The following is a 19,697-nucleotide window of genomic DNA, read 5'->3' as shown; positions in this document are numbered from 1 at the left end:
GTCTTCGCCTTGCATGTGCCAGGATCCCATACGAGTGCTGGTTCTTGTCTCAGCTGTTCCACTTACCAACTGGCTCCCTGCTTCTGGCCTGGAAATGCAGTTGAGGATAAGCCAAAGCCTTGGGACCCTACATCCATGTGGGAGACCCAGAAGAATCTCCTGGTTCTTGGCTTCAGAGCGTCTTAACTCTGGCTGTTGCGGTCATTTGGGGAATGAACCAGCAGAGAGGAGATCTTCCTCTCTCTCCTTCTCTCTGTAAAATAAAACTTTCCAATAAAATAAATACATCTTTTAAAAGTATCTTAATTGTACTGAAATGGAAAAATATATATTTTTAAATTTGGGTGTTAGTAACTCTATTACACTTGAGATTAAAACCCATAAGCTTTACTACCTATTTATGGAAAAAGAACATTTGAAATTGCACTAAGCTTATGAATATGATTAAAGGGTTACAAAAGACAGCCTTAGCATACTCTATCCAAGTGTTGTTTTTCCATGCCAAACTCTCTAGCCCCTCAAATACAAGGGAATTAATTCTGACAAGCCTAAAAGGATGTTTTTCACACCCAAACTTGAACTGTCTTACTGATTCATGTAGTCATGGTCAGCAGCAGCACAAAGCAAACCTATGGCCTGGCTAAGGCACTCTATTTTGAAAGTACAGAGAAATATGTGTGTGTGTCCCTCACCACCAGAAGAAAGTTCAGTGCATGCGGGGAGTAGAGGGGCCAGGCTGTGAACCTGCCCAGGAAAGTGCACCTAAGCCTTGAGTTACCTTTCATGCTTTGGAACAGTACATTGGCAGGACAGAACTGCACAGAGCGACTGATCACAAACCCCCAGGTTAGCTGCAGTATGACTACATCAAGGGCTTCCAGATGCACTTTCCAGACAGAGCAAAACAAGAGGCTTGAGAGTACACCGCAGACCCACCTGCTCAGCCTCACGTCCCCCTGTCCACACCGTTCCACCAAGAACATCAATGAACTGACCATGGCATCATCCTTTACTGCCATCGGGAAATATCACAAAATACAGGCACAAAGCAATTTTCAGAAACAGGTAAATACAACAAAAAGGACATAAATACAGTTGAAACAGAAGATACCCAAAATTACAGGACCCTAATGCCAGAAGCAAAGGGTATTTTTTTCACTACACTACAAAGTGGAGAAGGCCCTGTAGTCCAAGTATGTCATCTTACAAACATTTTTCAATTCTCTTTTTATCTCTGTACTCAGGGTCAACAAAACAATAAAGGGTTATAGTTTGGAGATCTTATTTATCTCACCAAAACTTAATACATTATCCAGATCAATTTTATAGATGACACAGATGAGGTATTATAAAAAATAGCAGTTCCCTTCCTCTACATGTAGCAATTTATTAAAAAAAGAAAAAAACATGAAATCACTATCCACATTTTCTCCATTGATTTCTCATCTATTTCAGTGTTCATTATCATCTCAAAGAAGATCAACAAATATAGCTCAGCCTTTACAATTTTTTTTAAATGAGTATGGAACTATGAACTAGCTCCCTGGCTCATTTTTAATAACCTGGATAACAATGATTAGACATTTAAAAATTTTTAAATGAAATATCAGTTAATTTTTTTTTTACAAAGCAGCAGACTAGAATCACAAATATGCTATAATTAAATTTTCAAATGATGACATCCATAGATAAATAATGGTTATAAATCTAATTACATATCAACACAGTGGTGCCTATTTTATCCAAGTGCAACCTGTCCACAAAAACAAATGGGTTTAAGATACACTTTTCATTCAAGCACAAACTTGATTCAATAGAAAATAAAAGAACAGCAAGTAAATTTCACCACCACCAAACTAAAAGACATTGTCAAAAGGCAATTGAAGAAATAGAAAAAGAGAAGTGAGTTATAAAACCACATGTAAGTTAAAGGGATGTTAACGTTGTCAGTAGACCTCAAGCACCGCTGGCGAGTCCCGGGAAGGGAGAGGCACTCAATAAGGCATTTAACATCACAGGCCTTCTGCAAATGGCCAAGTGGGAAAGTTGTGGAAAATAAACTGTTTTATCTTCTAAGAAACAAAAACAGAACAACATCAACAAAACAAACAAACACACACAAAAGAACACCACAGTGCCCTGTCTGCAAAACAGAGAGAGAAGGAAAGAGGAAGCAAGGACAGAGAATCAACTGAATTGAAAATTTCATTTTGGTCCTAGTGAGGTTCACGAGACTCCCATCTCCAACTGAAGTTGCTCTTACAGTGTACTTTATTTGCATGCCTCACAGGTAATACTCCTCAGACCTGGACGGCCACGTGCTTTTTTACAGTTCTAGCTCACAGGCACCAAATCTCATCAGTCTACAGCTGAGGGGGATAAAAATGTCACGTGTAAACAATGATTTATGCCCAAGATGAGCTATTACTATAATTCATTCTCCATCAAGTCCCCCCCCAAAAATGAAACCATTCATCAAGATTTATTCCATAAACAAAGAAAGCAAGAATACTTGATAATCTCCTTAGCAAGTGAGGAAAAAAAAATGCATTTCCATGGGAAAGAGAAACCAGCATTTGGCAACTGTGCGCTGCTCCGTACTCATTGGCATCTCTTGCTGACAGTAATTCCTTTCATTTCTGTGCCCTGCAGTAGCAGACTTGGGCTATTAATCAAAGGCCTGTTACCAAGTACTAAATCTGAAAACTCATCATAGTTTCCTCAACGTTACTAGTGTTCATAAACCAAGCTGGGGCTTTTACAAACTAAAACCAAGCATCTTTAACTTTCTAGGAACCAAAACATTATGGACTCATGACGCTAAAATCAGTAGGAACATTCTGCTGGCCTAACATTCATTACATTTAACCAAAATAGCACAAGGTTTTATAAAATAAAATAAAATAAAATAAGCTGGTCGTCAGTCCACAATTCTACAAGTTCAGATCATGTTTCATTCCTGCGGTCCAGATACCAAACACACTGAGATCCCCCGCCTATCAAGCACGTCGGTTTAGTTCAATGGTGATGGATGAAATATTTACAAGCATCTATTTACAGTACTTCCTCCTGTAGGTTACACAACAATGTTCTTTGCTTCCATTCCTAGTCAATCTGAGTTTGGTTTCCTCAAGGAGAAAGGGTAAATCTGAAAATGACTGCTCAGCTGCTTCACCTGTGGAAAAGCAGAACAGGAGACAGTGACAATATATTCCTTTTAAAAATGCTTGCATTTATTTATTTGTTATTTAAGAGGTAGAGAGAGAGAACAAAGATGCCCTTACCAGCCAGGATTGAGCCAGGTCTTTCACAGGGGTACTAGCAACCCAATTACTTGAGCCATGCCAGCTGCCTCGCAGGGTCTGCATTAACAGGAAGGTGGAATTGGCAGGGGAGCCAGAGCTCAAACAGAGGCACCCCGACAGACGGTTGATCTACTAAGCCAAACACCGCTATTATTCATTTCAAAGTGCACAGAGCAGGTGGACATCATAATAAGGCATGTTCAGCTGCCACTTGGGATGCCTACATCCCATATTAACCTGCCAGTTCAAGTCTCAGCAACTGAGCTGCCAATTCAGCTTTCTCCTAATGCATCCTGGGAAGCAGCAGAGGATGGCTCAAGTGCTGGGGCTCCTGCCACTCAGGTGGTCAGTCTAGATGGATACTGAGTGCCTCGCTTCAGCCTGGCCTAGCTTCAGTTGTAGCCATTTGGGGAGTGAACCAGCAGACTGATGATCTCTCTTTCACCCATCAAACTCTGTCACTCTGCCTTTCAAGTAAGCGAATAATTAAAAAAAAAAAAAGGAAACATACAGAGGGCCCAGTGTGGTAGCCTAGTAGCTAAATCATTGCCTTGTGTGTGCTGGGATCCCATACGGGCACCAGTTTGTGACCCTACTGTTCCACTTCCCTTCCATTCCCTGCTTGTGGCCTAGGAAAGCAGTAACGGATGGCTCAAGGCCTTGGGACCCTGCATCCATGTGGGAGACCCAGGCTCCTAGCTTCAGATCGGCTTAAGTGCCTGCCATCGCAGCCACATAGGAGTGAACCAGTGGAAGAAACATCTTTCTCTCTGTATCTCCTTCACTCTGTATATCTGATTTCTCAATAAAAATAAATCTTTAAAGCACACAGAATTCCTTGCAAGATAATGATTTGCTGACAAGGCCTGCCTGTCTTGCACCCCAACAAAGTTTTTTTCTAAATTAAGATTTCTAAAGAGAGTTAAATAGCTGAACAGGAGAACTGGAACCATACTAGGAATTAGGACTTGAACCTGGACCTGTCCAATTCCAAAATCTAGTCATTCCAGGTCCATCTAGATGAAACAAATGACTTAAGATATCTAACAGAGTAAATGATTTCAACTACACTTAGATTCAATCTGATCTTATCAAAACATTTCCTGGTAATCATTTCTAATCCTGATGAAACAGTAGATTTACAAGGATTCACCAGAATATTGAGGGCTGCAAAATACTTCCCAAATCCATATTCTATATTTCCCTTTACTTGTGATGTTTGCTGATGAGGTGTGGTGGGCTCAAGAATAATACAGATGTTATAAAACCTCAGTGAAAGTGACGGCCTTCCTATAGTCTGAAATCCGTTTCCCATATTACACTGCTCATGGAATTAACAAGGAATGCAAAGGATACAAAACATCTTTTGTTTCTTTCCAAACTATGTTAATGAACAACAACAACAAAAAAAAAGATTCAAAGCTTCAGCAACTGAAGCAAAGAGATAACCACAAATGAGATTAACTGCTTCCCACACTCATGCAACTTTAGCATAACAGTGTCTAATGTTTTTCACCAAAAGAGCTTACAAATAAATTCACTTAAAACAAGAATTTCTCATACTAAGCATCATGATTCAAAATAATTTTTAGCTATTACACTATCCAATTACAGAAATTACCTCCTGGACAGTATCCAACCCCTTCCAGGAACCACAGTGGACAGCTCTTTTGAAATTTTCTAATGTCTCCCTTCCACTTTTTTTAAGAACCAAATGGCACCAATTTCCCCCAAAGTACTCACCACTCGTACTCCATAATGGATGTGGGCCAGAGTGAAGGCAGTCGTTAATGTATACAGGAGAATGCTCTCGATGTGAGAGGCTACTCCTAAGTTTACTGCCATGACCACCAAGAAGAGCGGCATCAGCAACCAGTTCAAAGTTGGGCAACGGGTACTGCTCATTTGACAAACAATCAGCTGACACTTGAAGTTAGTTAAAAGAAGGAAAGAAATGCTTAATTAGCAGTGCACTTCCAAAATTAATTACTCCAACATTTGAAAGGCAGTCAAGCACTTGAGCCAACACTTTCATATCATCGAAGTTTAGAAGCTCTCAAGTGCAACCGTGGGGGTGACTGCGCCTCCACCCCACACCCAAACTCATGAACCCTGAGTGTATCTCAGAAGAGGCCGGAAGACAATCCACTGAAGCTGTTAAATAAGGCATTCTTAATGATAAACAGGAATAACATTTTCCAAAACGGCTTCCCGCAGCTACACACAAGTAAATTTCTCTGCAGGAATGATGAGGAAGTTCCATCTGAAATTTAGTCATGTTGGTGCAGGCAGCAAGGCCGCCAGCAGGGACGGACTGAGGACTTCCACACCACCCACATCTCACCCCACCCTGTGCATGCAGCTACCAGGGAGGTACCAGCTAGAAATATCCAACATGGATGCAGGCTGGGTGCCTATACTAATGAAATCATGAGTGACACTCCCCTTTCCATCATGTATCTGACACCATTACCCTTATAAGAGTCATAAAAAGGGGGCAGGGAAATGGACAATACTCAAGTCCCACCCAACTCTGCCTTCTTTGAACGTACCATCAGGCCCTCCCTCAGATACCAGTCTCACAAGGACAACCCCAAACTTTGTTGCATCATTCTCCTTGGAAGTTGCCCACACTCCCTTCTAGGTGTGTACTTTCCCTTAAATAAATCTTGCTTTCCTGCTATCCTTTTATCCTTGTCTCCTCTTTGAAGACTTCCTCCTGGAGACAGGAACCAGGATCTAGCCCAGCCAGAGACCTCCCCAACAACTCAAATAAATAACACCTCAAAATCTATTTCCAGTATCTTCCTCCAACTGCTTGATTCTTTCAGTAATACCCTTTATATAGTTTTTTTTTTTTTTTTACCCAATGTTCTCAATTTTAAAAGTAGCTGAGTTTTAAAAGCTGAGTTTGTTGGGCCCAGCGCAATGGCTTAGCAGCTGAAGTCCTCACCTTGAACACACCGGAACCCCGTATGAATTGCTTGTTCTAATCCCAGTAGCCCCGCTTCTCATCCAGCTCCCTTCTTGTGGCCTGAGAAAGCAGTTAAGGGCAGACCAGGCCTTGGGACCCTGCACCTACATGGGAGACCTGAAAGAAGATCCTGACTTCTGGCTTCAGAGCAGCTCAGCTCCAGCCACTGTGGGCACTTAGGCAGTAAAGCAGCAGATAGAAAATGCCTGTCCTTCTCTCAAAAATAAATCTTTTTTAAAAATCTCTTAAATTATCAAATCCCATCATATACTACATATTTTATGATTTTAAAAAAATGTGGCAGACACTGAGCGGCTGGTTATGTCTCCACTTGGGACCTCTATCACAGTGCCTGAGCCCAAGCCCCGCATCTGCTGCCAACCCAGCTCCTGCTAATATGCACCCTGGGAGGCAGCAGGTGATGCCAGCACTGCTAGGGTCCCTGCCACCCATGCTGGAGAAACACTGCCTGGTTCCCACCCTCATTGTGGCCCACCTTCGGCTGTTGTGGGAATTTGGAGAGTGAACCAGCATATGAAGGTCTCTTAATACATCTGTCCCCACTACCACCTTCCAACTAAATATACATAAAGGTTTTTTTTTAAAAAAAAATCTTACTGTGATATTAGCAAAGGCTGTTCCAACCATAAAGTAGAAAATTCTAGGATGCAGCTCTAAAATGTCCGAAGGTGACCAGAGGATCCATACTGTAGACAAAATGAACAGCAAACATGGAGAAAAGAAGGGAATCATAGCTTCATAGACGGAATTGTGTTTCAAGGTGTTATTTTTATAGCTTCTGCAAAAACAAATCAAGTAGCATAGAGGTCATTACATAAAAACATATTTCACAGTACTTCATAGATTTCCAAAGTGTTGTCCTATGTGTCCCCACTTTATATTTACAACATGGCACAGACAGAACCAACATCATTAGCCTCGCTTTACAGAAAGAATAAATGACCATAAGAAAATTTAAATTTCTGTAACTTGGGGTAGGCATGTAACCTAAGGGTTAAGACACTCACATCCCATATCGGAGTACTTGGGTTTGGTATCCAGCTCTGGCTCCCTAATCCAGCTTCCTGCTAATGCCTGCAATGATGGTTCGAGTAATTGAGTTCTTAACACCCACACGGCAGAGCTGTGCTCAATTCCAGTTTCTGGCTAGGCTTAGAGTAAACAAATGAATGGAAGGGCTCTCCTCTCTACTGACCAGCAAATGAGAGTGTGTTTTAAATTTAAAAAAAAGAAATTAAATAATTACATTTACACACATCTTGCTAATCAGAGGCAGGACCAGAAATAAAAACAAAGAGTTAGGGCCTGGCACAGTAGCCTAGTGGCTAAGGTTCTCACCTTGCACGCACTGGCATCCCATGTGAGTGCTGGTTCCTGTTCTAGTGGCCCAGCTTCCCATTCAGCTCCCTGTTTGTAGCCTGGGAAAGCAGCTGAGGACAGTCCAAAGCCTTGGGAACCTGCACTAACGTGGGAGACCCAGAAGAAGCTCCTGGCTCCTAGCTTTGGATAGGCTCAGCCCTGGCCATTGTGGCCACTTGGGGAGTGAATCAGCAGATAGAAGTTCTTCTCTCTGTCTTTCCTCCTCTCAGTATAGCTGACTTTCCAATAAATAAAACAAAATAAATCTTTTAAAACAAAAAGTTTTGGAACCAATATTGGGAAGTGGATTAAGCCATCACCTGTATTGCCATCACCCCCTGGGCACCAGCCACAGTTCCAGCTGCTCTACTTCAGATCCAGCTCCTTGCTAATGCTGCTAATGGTTTGGGAAAAGAGATAGAGGCCGGCCCAAGTGTATGAGCTGCTGTTTCACACGTGGGACACTCAGAGGAAACTCCTGGTTCCTAGCTTCAAGCTGGCCTAGTCCTAGCCATTGTGGTCATCTGAAAAGTGAACCACTGGATGGAAGATCTCTCTATATAACTCTGACTTTTCAATAAATAAATCTGTCATTTTTTTAAAAAAAATCAAAGTCTTTTCACTCCTGGCCCCATTTGCCTTGTTGTTCGTGAGAAGACTGTAAAGCTAGGGGGTCAATGTCTGGCTTAGCAGTGAAGATGGCCATGTCCCATTTTGGAATACCAGTGGGTGAAGTCTTGGCTTCACTTCTGATTTCAGCTTCCCACTAATGCAGATCCTTGAAAGCTGTAAACAACAACCCAAGTAGTTGGGTCCCTGCCAGCCATACAGGAGACCTGGATTGAGTTCCCATCTCTCAGCAGGTCCCAGCCATGTGTAATCATTAAGGAAAAGAGTCAGCAGAAAGGAGCCATCCTCTCTGTTTGTATTCTAACAATTAAAAAGTAAGCACATAAAAATTAATTTTTTAGAATGTAAAAATAAATAAAACTTGGTTTTTGTTTTATCAGAGGGTGAACAAAACAAACAGAAAAGACTAGAAGAGGATGTCCTTGTGAGACTTGAACAAATACAGAACCTAAAAAGAGAACAGCTCCCCAGGCTCATGAGAGGTAACCCAATATATTCCCTTTATCAATTCTAGTCTTGGTTCTGCCAGTGTTTACATGACCTCGGGCAATATGTTACCCAATCAAAACCCATTATTATGAGGAGGAAATGACTCAAGGAATCACTATCACTTTCAGTTTCTGTGAATCCATAAAACCTTTTATGGCTTCAATAAATGACTGCCACCTGCAAATAGGGAAATTTCACAGAGCGTGGCTTAATATGAATATTTCACAACTGAAGGATGAAGTGGCAGGTACAAGAGTGCTCTGACCAGAGAACACAGTGGGAGCAAAATTGCTGATGAGAGGAGAAAATGGAGTCAAGACACGGTGAGTAAACTGTGCTGAGCCACGGTGCAGACACACAAATTCCACCTGGGCAGCTCCTCCCACCACACAGGCAGGAATTTTTAAAGAAGCAAGTGCTACAGCAAAAGAATTCTTCTATGCCCTAACCCACAGACATTTAGAAATAATATATTGCCAAACAAACTGACGTATAATACATTTATAAAACAAAACAAAGATTATCAACAGGCATATACTCTCCTGATAAATTTACTCACAAAAACTGACAGATTAGGAGACTGGTGAACCCAAAACCATAACAAAATGACTAGCAGCTCTGTTTGATTAGTAGCTTTGGTTGACTTGACCACATTAGTCACCACAGTTACCACAGGTTATCCACACCTTACCCAAGAATCAACATACAGAATTTATGACCTTTCCAAAACATTCAGACTCCAAAAGAAAAACCCTTAAATCTACCTAAGCAACAATTGTGAATGATTTTCAAAGTCCTTGCTTAATTAAAAAAAAAAAAAAACCGCACACTTACCTGAAAAAGTTTAACAAACTCATTGGAAGAGTCACACACAATGCACAACCTAAAGGGAAGAATATTTAAGTCACTATGAGTTATCATTCAAGAGTGACTAAGTTACAAATGATCCATGAAAGGAAGACGGGATACTGTCAGTGCCAGCCATCTCCCATGTCGTACCTTCTATGGGCAGCTCTGCCTCCTACATATTCTTAACTGGACACTGCACCATACTCACTCGCCCTCCTTAGAGAATCTCTTACAGCTCAGGCTTAAGCTCCCTGCAGACGACTCTGCTATTTTCACTTATGTACTCTTTGGCAAGTCAAAGAGTACATAAGTGCTGTGCTGCTAACTGCAGCTCTACAATGAGGGGTTATTTCTAATGTCCCTGACATCTTTAAAACTCTGATTTGTAACCTATAGAGCTCTAAATTCCTGATCTTCACTCTTGTAAACTCCAAACCAATGCTTTCAGCGACATTCTGGACACCATGCTGTTATGCAACATGTTAACCCTAGCATGTCTGCTCTGGGCTGATGGTGACTGCACTTGACTTGAGAATCAATGTACTCTGGTAACTTTAAAGAACAACCATACTTAGCATTTCTACGAACAGCTCCTAAGACATTTGACTAAAAACATACAAACAGGAACCCCCCAAAATTTCTTTTTCTAAAGACGAATTATTCTACCACTTCTGGGTCCTACCAAACAACGTTCCCAAAATTAGGTGAAGGGAAAACAAGCTGAGTCTTGAGTGTCCTTGGGAATTTTTAGCAGTTTAATTCACACAGGCTGAAGAGCACAAGAGTGGAGCCAAAACTAAATGAATTCACCCAGAATTACCTGTAGCCCTGAAGTGTCCAAAATAGGCTAAGAAAAAGTAGCAAAAGATTTTCCAGCTAGAACAATTTTATTTTTAAAAGTCTTGAAACAATTATAGCAGATGTCACAGCACAGCACCTAAAGCCACTGCCTGAAACACTGACATCCCACACAAGCACCAGTCAGAGACTAGCTCCCCAATTTCAGATCCACTCCTGGCTACAAGCATAAGAAAACAGCAGAAGAGGGTTCAAGTACTTGGACCCTGCACCCACATGGCTCCTGGCTTCAGACTGGCCCAGCTTCAGTCATTGCAGCCATTTGGAGAGTGAACCAGGGGAAGGATGGAAGAGCTCCCTGTTTCTTTGTCTCTTTCTATAACCCTGTATTTCAAATAAGAATAAAGACAGAAAGAGAAAGAGAGAGAGAGAGAGAATTAAGGAAGGGAGGGAGGGAAAAGGAAAGAGTGCATCATCTTCTATCTATCATGCTGACAAAAATCCAAAAAATCTGACAATATACTATGCTGGCAGAACTGCGAGCAAATAAGCACTTGTTCATTCATGGCTGGTGAAAATGCAAAATCATTCAATCTACATGGAGGGGAGTACAGGAATGTTTAACAAAACTGCATTGTGTTGTCCTCTACTAGCAATTCTATTTCTAGTGACATCTTCTACAACATCCTAGCAAAAACATGAAAAGACGTAAGACCATTCACTGTAGCAATCTGTGTAACAGCAGAAGTCTGTAAATGATCCATATGTCTGCCAAAGTTGGTAAAAGAAAACTAAGCTGAATCCACACAATGAAAGAACAGGCAGCTTATAAAAGGAATGAAAGGTAGGCCATCAGCCTAGCAGTCAACACACCAGTTAAGAAACCCACATCCCTTAGGGCTGGTGCCATGGTGTTGCTGTTGCAAGTTAAGCCTCTGCCTGTGGTGCCAGCATCTCACGAGCACAGGTCCCAGCTGTCCCACTTCCTACCGAGCTCCCAGCTTGTGGCCTGGGAAAGCAACAGAGGATGGCTCAAAGCCTTAGGATCCTGTACCCATGTGGGAGACCTAGCAGAAGCTCCTGGCTCTTGGTTTCAGATCAGCTCAGCTCTGCCTGTTGCATTCATTTGGGAAGTGAACCCTTCTCTCTGTAAATCTCTCTGTGAAAAAGCTTCTCTCTGTAAATCTGCCTTCCAAATCTTTTAGAATTTTTTTAAAATATAGGAGTATATTCCAAAATATGTACAACCCAGAGCCATAGAAAGAGGCCCAAATCACTCTTGTCTAAGCACCAATGCCTGAACACATCACCTTCTCAACAGTTGCTAAACTCAATCTTAGTCCCAATCCACAACCAAGGCTCACCAAAAGAAAGATAAAGTTATTTTCCAGATAAGGAAACAGAAAAATAACCTATACTTAATGCTCTTTTTACTTCTAAAAATGTCCTCAGTCTAACTTTTGGTGTTTGCTCCCACTGCCCCAAACCTCCAAAAGAGTCCTCTTCCTCTTCACCTCTTTCCTTACCACTACCACTCACCTCCAGTCAGTCAGTTGTCCTACATATCACCTAATTTAGGCTTAAATCAAACAGGGAAAAATATCACTAACAGATCCTTTAACTTGACTCATTTGGATAAAAAGCGGGTTACCTAAGTGGTACAGCTTAATTTTTAGAGTGGTTATAAATAATTTCTCCATTTCAGTTATTCTATTTCACATAGACTAATAATTCCCAAGCCCGAGGTAAGTATGAAACCCAACTGTCCACCTAAACACAAATCCCGCAAGACAGTCCAGACTAATTGGAATAGTTTACAGACCTTAGGTGACCTATTCTGGTATTTCCCATTGATGAAAACTAGCTTTGTTCAGATAAAAACACCAAAACAAAGAAACCTCATTACTAATAGTTAGGCTGAAATCCTATAGGGTGATAGGGTTGTTTGGCTTGCTGGGAAGGAGAAGATTTTGTTGCTTGTTATAGTTAAAAACTGGCTTTTAAAAACAAAGTGATGGTTAAAACAGGCTTCAACATGGAGCTTCTTACCAATAATCATTGCAGTGAATAGGTCTCTATATAAGAAATTAAACAGGAAAGGTTCATACCAGGCCTCAACTCCCACAACCGCAGTCACTATGTAGACAAAAGAAATTGTCTGGAAGGAAAACATAGACAGAAGCATACAGAGGCATTAACAGCTACAAAGATCAAGGAGTCAGCGACACTTAAGGCAGCATTCTGTCTAGTCAGTTTTAGCAAAAGCAAGAAGTACACTTAAATTTGGTATGTGATAAGTACACATAAATTTGGTATGTGACAATTCCTACCTTTAGAAATATTTTTTTTCAACCTACAATGCCATAAAATAACTAAGCTTTAGATAACATGAGCAACTGGCTATTACGTAGATTTGGTGAAAGGCACCTCCTAAGTTAGCTGGGTCATCCGATGATCCAGCTGGTCCAACCCACCACCCCTTCCAACAAATACATTCCAGCTTCTGAGTTCTTCACTGGAGGCTTGAGTGCCAAAGGGCAAATCAGTGGCACAAAAAGCTGGGAGTCAAAGGCAGAGAGCTATTAGCAAGCCTGTTAAGGTCAGAGAAAGAAATTTTCTCCATTCACTGAAAAGCTGGCAACAAAGACAAAAAGCCAACAATTTAATTATTGTGCATAGCTTTCATTTGAAAATCAACAGTTCAAATGAAAACTTAACAATATGAAGCTGTCTAATTTGGGGCATAATAATGGCACTGTAATTATAAGATGCCCTTATCATTTAGAGACATATAACAAATATTTATTCACATAATGCCAGGGAAGGTACAAATGAAACTAAACTGGCTACATGCTGCTAACTGCTGAAGCTAAAATGGGTACATGAGGGTTTAAATTATCACACTCTATTTTTGTATGTATATATTTTCCATTGGTAAGTAACAATAAAAGAAGATAACTTTTATTTAAATGTTGACAAGCACACATCAGTTCTAACCAAAAAAGTACAAGGGTAATAAAGGAGGAATACTCACCACCTGGCTAATGTCATATCCCCATGGCAGGAAAAGAATTCCTGTGTTGTATTTTTCCCAGTGGGACAGGATGAAAGAAAATAAAACCACCCATAGAAGTAGATAAAGAACAAAAACACTGACTCCAGTTGACCCTCGTCCAAAGATGGAATACACAGTTACAACAAAGTAAACACATGACCAACTATCCAGGCCATGGTCAAAAAGCTCCCCTAGGGGTGTGCTGGAGTTGGTTCTTCGGGCTTGCTTTCCATCCACACCATCTGCAACAAAAACACAGGAAAAGGTCAGCATCAGTACCAATGCGAACAAAAGCTGCTTAATCAGCTGGGTGAGGGGAGGGGAAGCCACAGTGTCACAGGAATGTTAAATATAGATTGCCAGCCAGTGCCATCAAAACCCAACTTAATTTCTACAATCTGAACATTTCCATATTTATTTGTCAAAGGTTAATGTAAAAAAAAATCAAAATGTGTTTTATCAGGTCTTGTCTTGTGTTTTGCCAAATTTAGAGTTGGGAAAGAAGTATTCCATATTCCAGTTGGACTCTGAATCCTCTCAAAGCTAACAAGTGGGATATTCTACAAGTCATGCTTTTCTCAAGCTTCCAGAGAACAATTAACAGCTTTTCATTATAATTAACCAAGCCCGACTTGTTGCAGGATCCAGAGTACTTGAGTTCTACCACCTATTTCATCCCATCTGATGTTATAATCATTTAACAGATATACCACTCCAGAAATGCTTTCAGAAAAAGCACATGGCAGGTGCTCATCAAACAGAAGAATCAAATTTGCTGAAAGTGTGCAATGTACAATTCTTGGTGCTGCCAAGATTATGAGAATCTTAGAATAAATCAGGATTTTTCTTCCCCTCTCAATGTTTACAGTTGAGAAAGGGACTAAACACAATAATGAAGAAGTACATTATTTCACAAACCACAAAGAGCACAGGAGAGGGAAGGGCTCTCCTTAGGCTAAGAGAATCCAGCTGAAATCTGAGTGGAGACATAAGGGCCGAGTTGTATTTCAGTAGGTAAGAGATAAAAGAGATAAAGATTTCAGGAAGAGGGGTGTGCTATCACACCAAACAGGAAAGCACAATGTATATTCAGACAATGCTTCATAGTTTGATTAGTAAGTGAGGAGTAATGTAAAAAGGCTGGAAAGGAAATCTGAAGTCAGAACCAAAGCTTTATGGAGCTTTGAGAGTCCCAAATAGAAGATTAACAAGAGTGAGAATTCTTCGGGACAATCTGAAATGACAGGTTGGAGAGGAACACTATTTAGCAGATCTACACTGAAATGAGGTGCAGAGGAAATGAAAAGCTGGAGGTAGAAAAGACTTTTTTTAAGATGTATTTATTTTTATTGGAAAGTCAGATATACAGAGAGGAGGAGAGACAGAAAGGAAGATCTTCTGTCCGATGATTCACTCCCCAAGTGACTGCAACAGCTAGAGCTGAATGAATCTGAAGCCACGAGCCAGGGGCCTATTCTTGGTCTCCCACATGGGTGTAGGGTCCAACCCAGGCCACAAGCAGGGAGCTGAATGGGAAGCTGGGTGGCCGGGATTAGAACCGGCACCCATATGGGATCCTGGCACGTTAAAGGCAAGGACTTTAGCAACTCAGCTACTGTGTCGGATTCAGGAAAGACTTTTAGGGAGTAAAAGTTACAGAATACAGCAGAAGATGAGATGCAGAACTAAGAACAAGAAGACTATCTCCAAAGTTCTTAGTAAGGTAACCAAGAGAGCAGTAGTATTAATAGAAGGAAGGAAGTCAAATAAAGAAGCAAACCACAACAGAAAAGATGTAGAGAGGGTGAGGGAAAGGGAGCTCCCAGCCACTGGTGAGCTCCCTAAATACCCACAACAATGGGGGTTGGGCCAGGCTGCAGCCAGGATCCTGGAACTTGGTCCAGGTCTTCCCCGTGCGTAGCAGGCACCTAAACCCTTGGGCCACTACTTGTAGCCTGCAAGGGCTTGCGTTTGCAGGAAACGGGAAATGGGAGCTCTGATGTGGGATGGGGGCACCCTGCCCAGGCAGAGTACAACCTCAGACACTGAAACTGAAGTGCTGCAGGAGAACCACATGGCAATGCCAAGAAACGCAATTCAATGGTACCTACTGGCAACTGATCACTTCTTAACTGTGCTTCTGTTGTGCTTCCACTCACATTACTGTATCTCTTTCTCTCAAACTTATGGCAAAAATGACAACTGATTCCAGAGGTTGACAAACATTTTTGCTAAAGGCCAGAGACATCTTTTAGGGTGTGTGGGCCACATGGTCTGTGCTATGACTACACAATAATAATGCCCTTATTACAGGGGAACAGCCTCAGAAAATATGGAAAGGAGCAAGCACAGCTGCATCCCAGTAAAACTTTTCCTACAGAAAGAGGCAATAGGCCAGATCCGGCTTCTAAGTAGGAGTGTATCCAACACCTACCTTATTCTGTACATCCCTAACAATGGATGACAATATATTTTACTGAGAAAAACCAAAAACACTTTATCAGTTTGAACACAACAGTCACAAGCCCTAGTTAAGAGCTAACCATAAAAGATGCTACTGCAGCTGGTTACTCTCTTTGTTGAGCCCCCAGATCGAGACCAAGCATTCAGCAATTGCTTACCGAGAGTGTAGGCTACGAAGTTGAGGATGCCCACTACAATCCAGACCCAGTCAGGTACATGTTCGTGACCTGGTGCTGCAAAGCAAACACACCCAGCTCAATACACTCTAAGGACAACACAGCTGACCACAGCACATTCTCAAAGATTTCTACGTCATCACTCTATCCTATAAACATGTACAAATATGTACAAGCACAAACTTTAAAAAAAAAAAAGGTTTCTGTTTGTAAATGAGAGGGTAAAGTACTTAACAGTATATTTTGAATGCAGAACTAGGTAAATACTAAAGTACATCAGTAAACTGACGAAGTCAAAGTAGCTGCCCAGTCCCTCCTAGACAGTAGACATCTATTCTGAGCTTTCAGGATAAAACTAAGTGTTCACCTTCACTTGGAAATTATTCCTATATATAAAATGACTGCATTCAATCTAATTCTTGTTTATGACTATACTACAAACACGCATGGAGCCTCTATCCTATATTTTTTCACTATACTCATAATTAGCTAAACAAAAGTTCTTTCAATTTGGATGTAGATTCAGTATCTCAATTGGACACTTTAGGTATCACAATCACTCTGAAATATCTGTACTCCAAGTTGTCCTGTTTCGATAAAAGAACTGAGAATTAAGGAGTAGGGGTTCTAAACAACCAGCACTGTGACCATGAATGCCTTATTTAACCACTCCTGACTTGTGTTTCCCAAGACTAGACAATTTAGTCCTTCACATTCTATCATTTGGAGAAACACACTTCTCAACATGTACATGTATTTAGTACTTAGTTTATTAGATAAATAGTCTTACTTGAGGAAAACATACTTCCAGTTACAAACATAATTCTTGGGATGTACTAGGATTAAAAAACAACAAAAACATAATACTCAAACCATGCTTCATGAAATTCAATCTCATTTATTATTTATGTAGTATTTTATGATTTTCTTTTCCTGTAACATTGACATTTAGGATTTGAATTACCATTTTAATACATGTACAGAAGTTAAAGCTAAAAACTTCAGCTGTCAACGTTCAGTATATATATGTATATATATATAATCTCAATATCTATACTATCCAAGTTCTAAGTGTCTAAAACCCCAGATTTTCCATGAAAACAATGTTGTCAATGATGTTAATGTCTCCAAGTCAGAGCACAAGTCTATTGAACTCACTTCACAGATAAACTGACTCCATTATTTATAAGCTTTCCTCTTGGAAAAGGAATTTGTATCTTAGAAGGTAAAAAAAAAAAAAAACCTCATCTCCCTGTTATTTTTAATCAACTGACTGAGCAATAAAAATAAACGGTCTTCCATTATCGTCCCCAGCAGAAATACGCTCCAGACTGTCTCTTAGGACCTGCAGCAGAAGCTGGGTATCAGACGGTGTTAAATGGGAATAGATGTCAAAGATACTCAAGCAGAGAGTGGGAACAGGCTGACACGTGTTCAAAAAGCACATCCTTCCTTCCTTTCCCAGAAAAGATCCACGCTTCTGTCAATAACTATTTACAATCTAAGAACATCAAAGACAAGTAGAAGGGCTGAGCAGAGGGAATGAATGCTATTCAGAAAAAAAAGAATTTTTTTCTTCCAAGGCTACAAGAGGAAAACATATTCCTATAACTGACAGGACTTAAAAGAAATACACACAGCCTCATGCAAATACAACTTCCCATGTACAGAACTCAGTGCGATGGCTCAGTGGCTAAAGTCCTCGCCTTACATGTACCAGGATCCCATATGGGTGCCAGCTTATGTCCCAGCTGCTCCACTTCCCATCTAGTTCCCTGCTTGTGTCTTGGGAAAGTATTAGAGGATTGCCAAAGTCATGCGACCCTGCACTTGCATGGGAGACCTGGAGGAAGCTCCTGGCTTCAAGCCGGCCCAGCTCCAGCCTTTGTGGTTATCTTAGGAGAAAACTAGCACATGAAAGATCTTTCTCTGTTTCCTTCTCTCTCAAAATCTGCCTTTCCAAAGACAAATAAACTTAAAAAAAAAAAAAAAAAAAAAAAAACAACACCTTCCACATACAGTCTGATACCTTACCTACCACTTTCAGATCCAAACCTTGGCAGAAATACGATCACCTTACTAGAACCAGAAAACAGCTAAGCACATCTCATACTTTTCCGACACTCACAATTTTGTACTGAATATTCTTACCTGAAGCATAGAAGTCGGGATCAAAGTAGGCCATAAATAGAAAATTGAATACAACCAACAGAAATCCAGAAAAGGTTATCAGATTGGGAGCCAACCAAGTAGGAAATACCTGTTTTGTCAAAACAATTTAAAAAACAATCAGAGGAATCTCGAACAAATACACACAAATTTAAGTCTTAATGAAACAAAAAAATGAAAACAAAAAATTTGGAAGACCATATGCAGGAACTGTATGTATTAAAATGTAAGCAATAATCTTTAGTGGATAGAAACAAACATTTCTTTCTTCTAGCTGCTGTCTTCATTTTCAATGTAAACAAGGTTTTAAAATCATTTATTCCAGAAAACTTTAAAAGGTATTTTACAGAAATGACAAATCTCAGGAAAGAGATAAATCAAAAGGTATGTGACTAAGGGAAGAAAGGGTGGCTTCCAACTGCATGGACTGCATCTGTAACACTCATAAAATAGATTTAAAAATACTTAAAACTTAGTAAATCAATCGGTACACACATACAGAACATCTTACCTTCACTATAGTGTTCCAAAACGGATGCATGATATACAGAGAGAGTGGGTTGGTATCCACAGCGCTGTACTGTAAAGAGATGAAATCAAATATGCAATGAACCCTGGCATACTAACATACAAAACGTTATTTCTTCATTGACAATAACAACACAGAAACAACCCAGGGAACACATCTGTTTGTGTGATATGACAGCAAAGTCAATGGGGCAGAGACTGTCAGTCCAGGCCCTAGTCCCCCCATGTACCTGCCGGGGGGAGAGCCAGAGGGTCTTAGAGAAGGCCCTAGAGGCTGACTCCAATCACACAGCAGTTGTTCCACACACATACTCACGCAAAGTCCCCATGATTAGGACACCCACTGCCTCACTCCTCCCTTGTGATTACCATTTACAGTATTACAGGCTTTGCATTTGTATTGCTTGTAGGTTCTCATTAGTAATATATTCACACACTGGTCACACACGACCCTGGTCAAGTTTTTTAACCTCTCTAGTTTCTTCACCTACAAACTGAACATCAGAGCCCTTACATCAGGTGATTGCCATAAGCATTAGGCAACTTAACAACATATAATAAGTGCTTAAACAGCACCTATTCTGCAGGGCAAGCTAAGTATTAACTATTAAAACATGTTGCAAGGATGGAGGCATTGACAGTTCTTCCCATAGCAGGAAAACAGATCCCATAACTAAGCAAAGGAAGATAAACAGGTTATGACTGTATGATAATGAAGCTTATTTTCCAATGATTGTTCTATTTAGTAACAATCTAAAGGAAATTCTAATAGATGCACATATACAAATGTGTAAAACTCACAACATATATATACAGCAGCACCTGGAGCTTAAAAAACACTCTTCCAGATAAAAGGCAAAAGAGACACAAAATCGGTAAAA

General features: G+C 40.5%; 1 protein-coding gene across 1 annotated transcript in view; it reads right to left on the bottom strand.

Moving 5' to 3' along the window:
- Window positions 1–1,371: 1,371 nt before the first annotated feature.
- SELENOI (selenoprotein I) overlaps window positions 1,372–19,697 on the bottom strand; it is a 36,308-nt gene continuing 17,982 nt past the window's right edge. The window contains exons 2-10 of the mRNA XM_040992943.1: window positions 18,800–18,868; window positions 18,271–18,379; window positions 16,102–16,176; window positions 13,460–13,722; window positions 12,475–12,583; window positions 9,613–9,661; window positions 6,898–7,078; window positions 5,049–5,231; window positions 1,372–3,175 (exon numbers count right to left, since the gene is read on the bottom strand). Coding sequence (XP_040848877.1) covers window positions 3,110–3,175; window positions 5,049–5,231; window positions 6,898–7,078; window positions 9,613–9,661; window positions 12,475–12,583; window positions 13,460–13,722; window positions 16,102–16,176; window positions 18,271–18,379; window positions 18,800–18,868 — 1,104 coding nt within the window. The 3' untranslated portion in view covers window positions 1,372–3,109. The remainder of the gene's footprint in view (window positions 3,176–5,048; window positions 5,232–6,897; window positions 7,079–9,612; window positions 9,662–12,474; window positions 12,584–13,459; window positions 13,723–16,101; window positions 16,177–18,270; window positions 18,380–18,799; window positions 18,869–19,697) is intronic.

Source organism: Ochotona curzoniae, unplaced genomic scaffold, assembly GCF_017591425.1.
Source record: "Ochotona curzoniae isolate NIBS_2020 unplaced genomic scaffold, NIBS_Ocur_1.0 contig_883, whole genome shotgun sequence".
Taxonomy (NCBI): Eukaryota; Metazoa; Chordata; class Mammalia; order Lagomorpha; family Ochotonidae; genus Ochotona; species Ochotona curzoniae.
The sequence above is the reverse complement of the archived record's forward strand: the minus strand, read 5'-3'. Positions and strand labels throughout refer to the sequence as shown.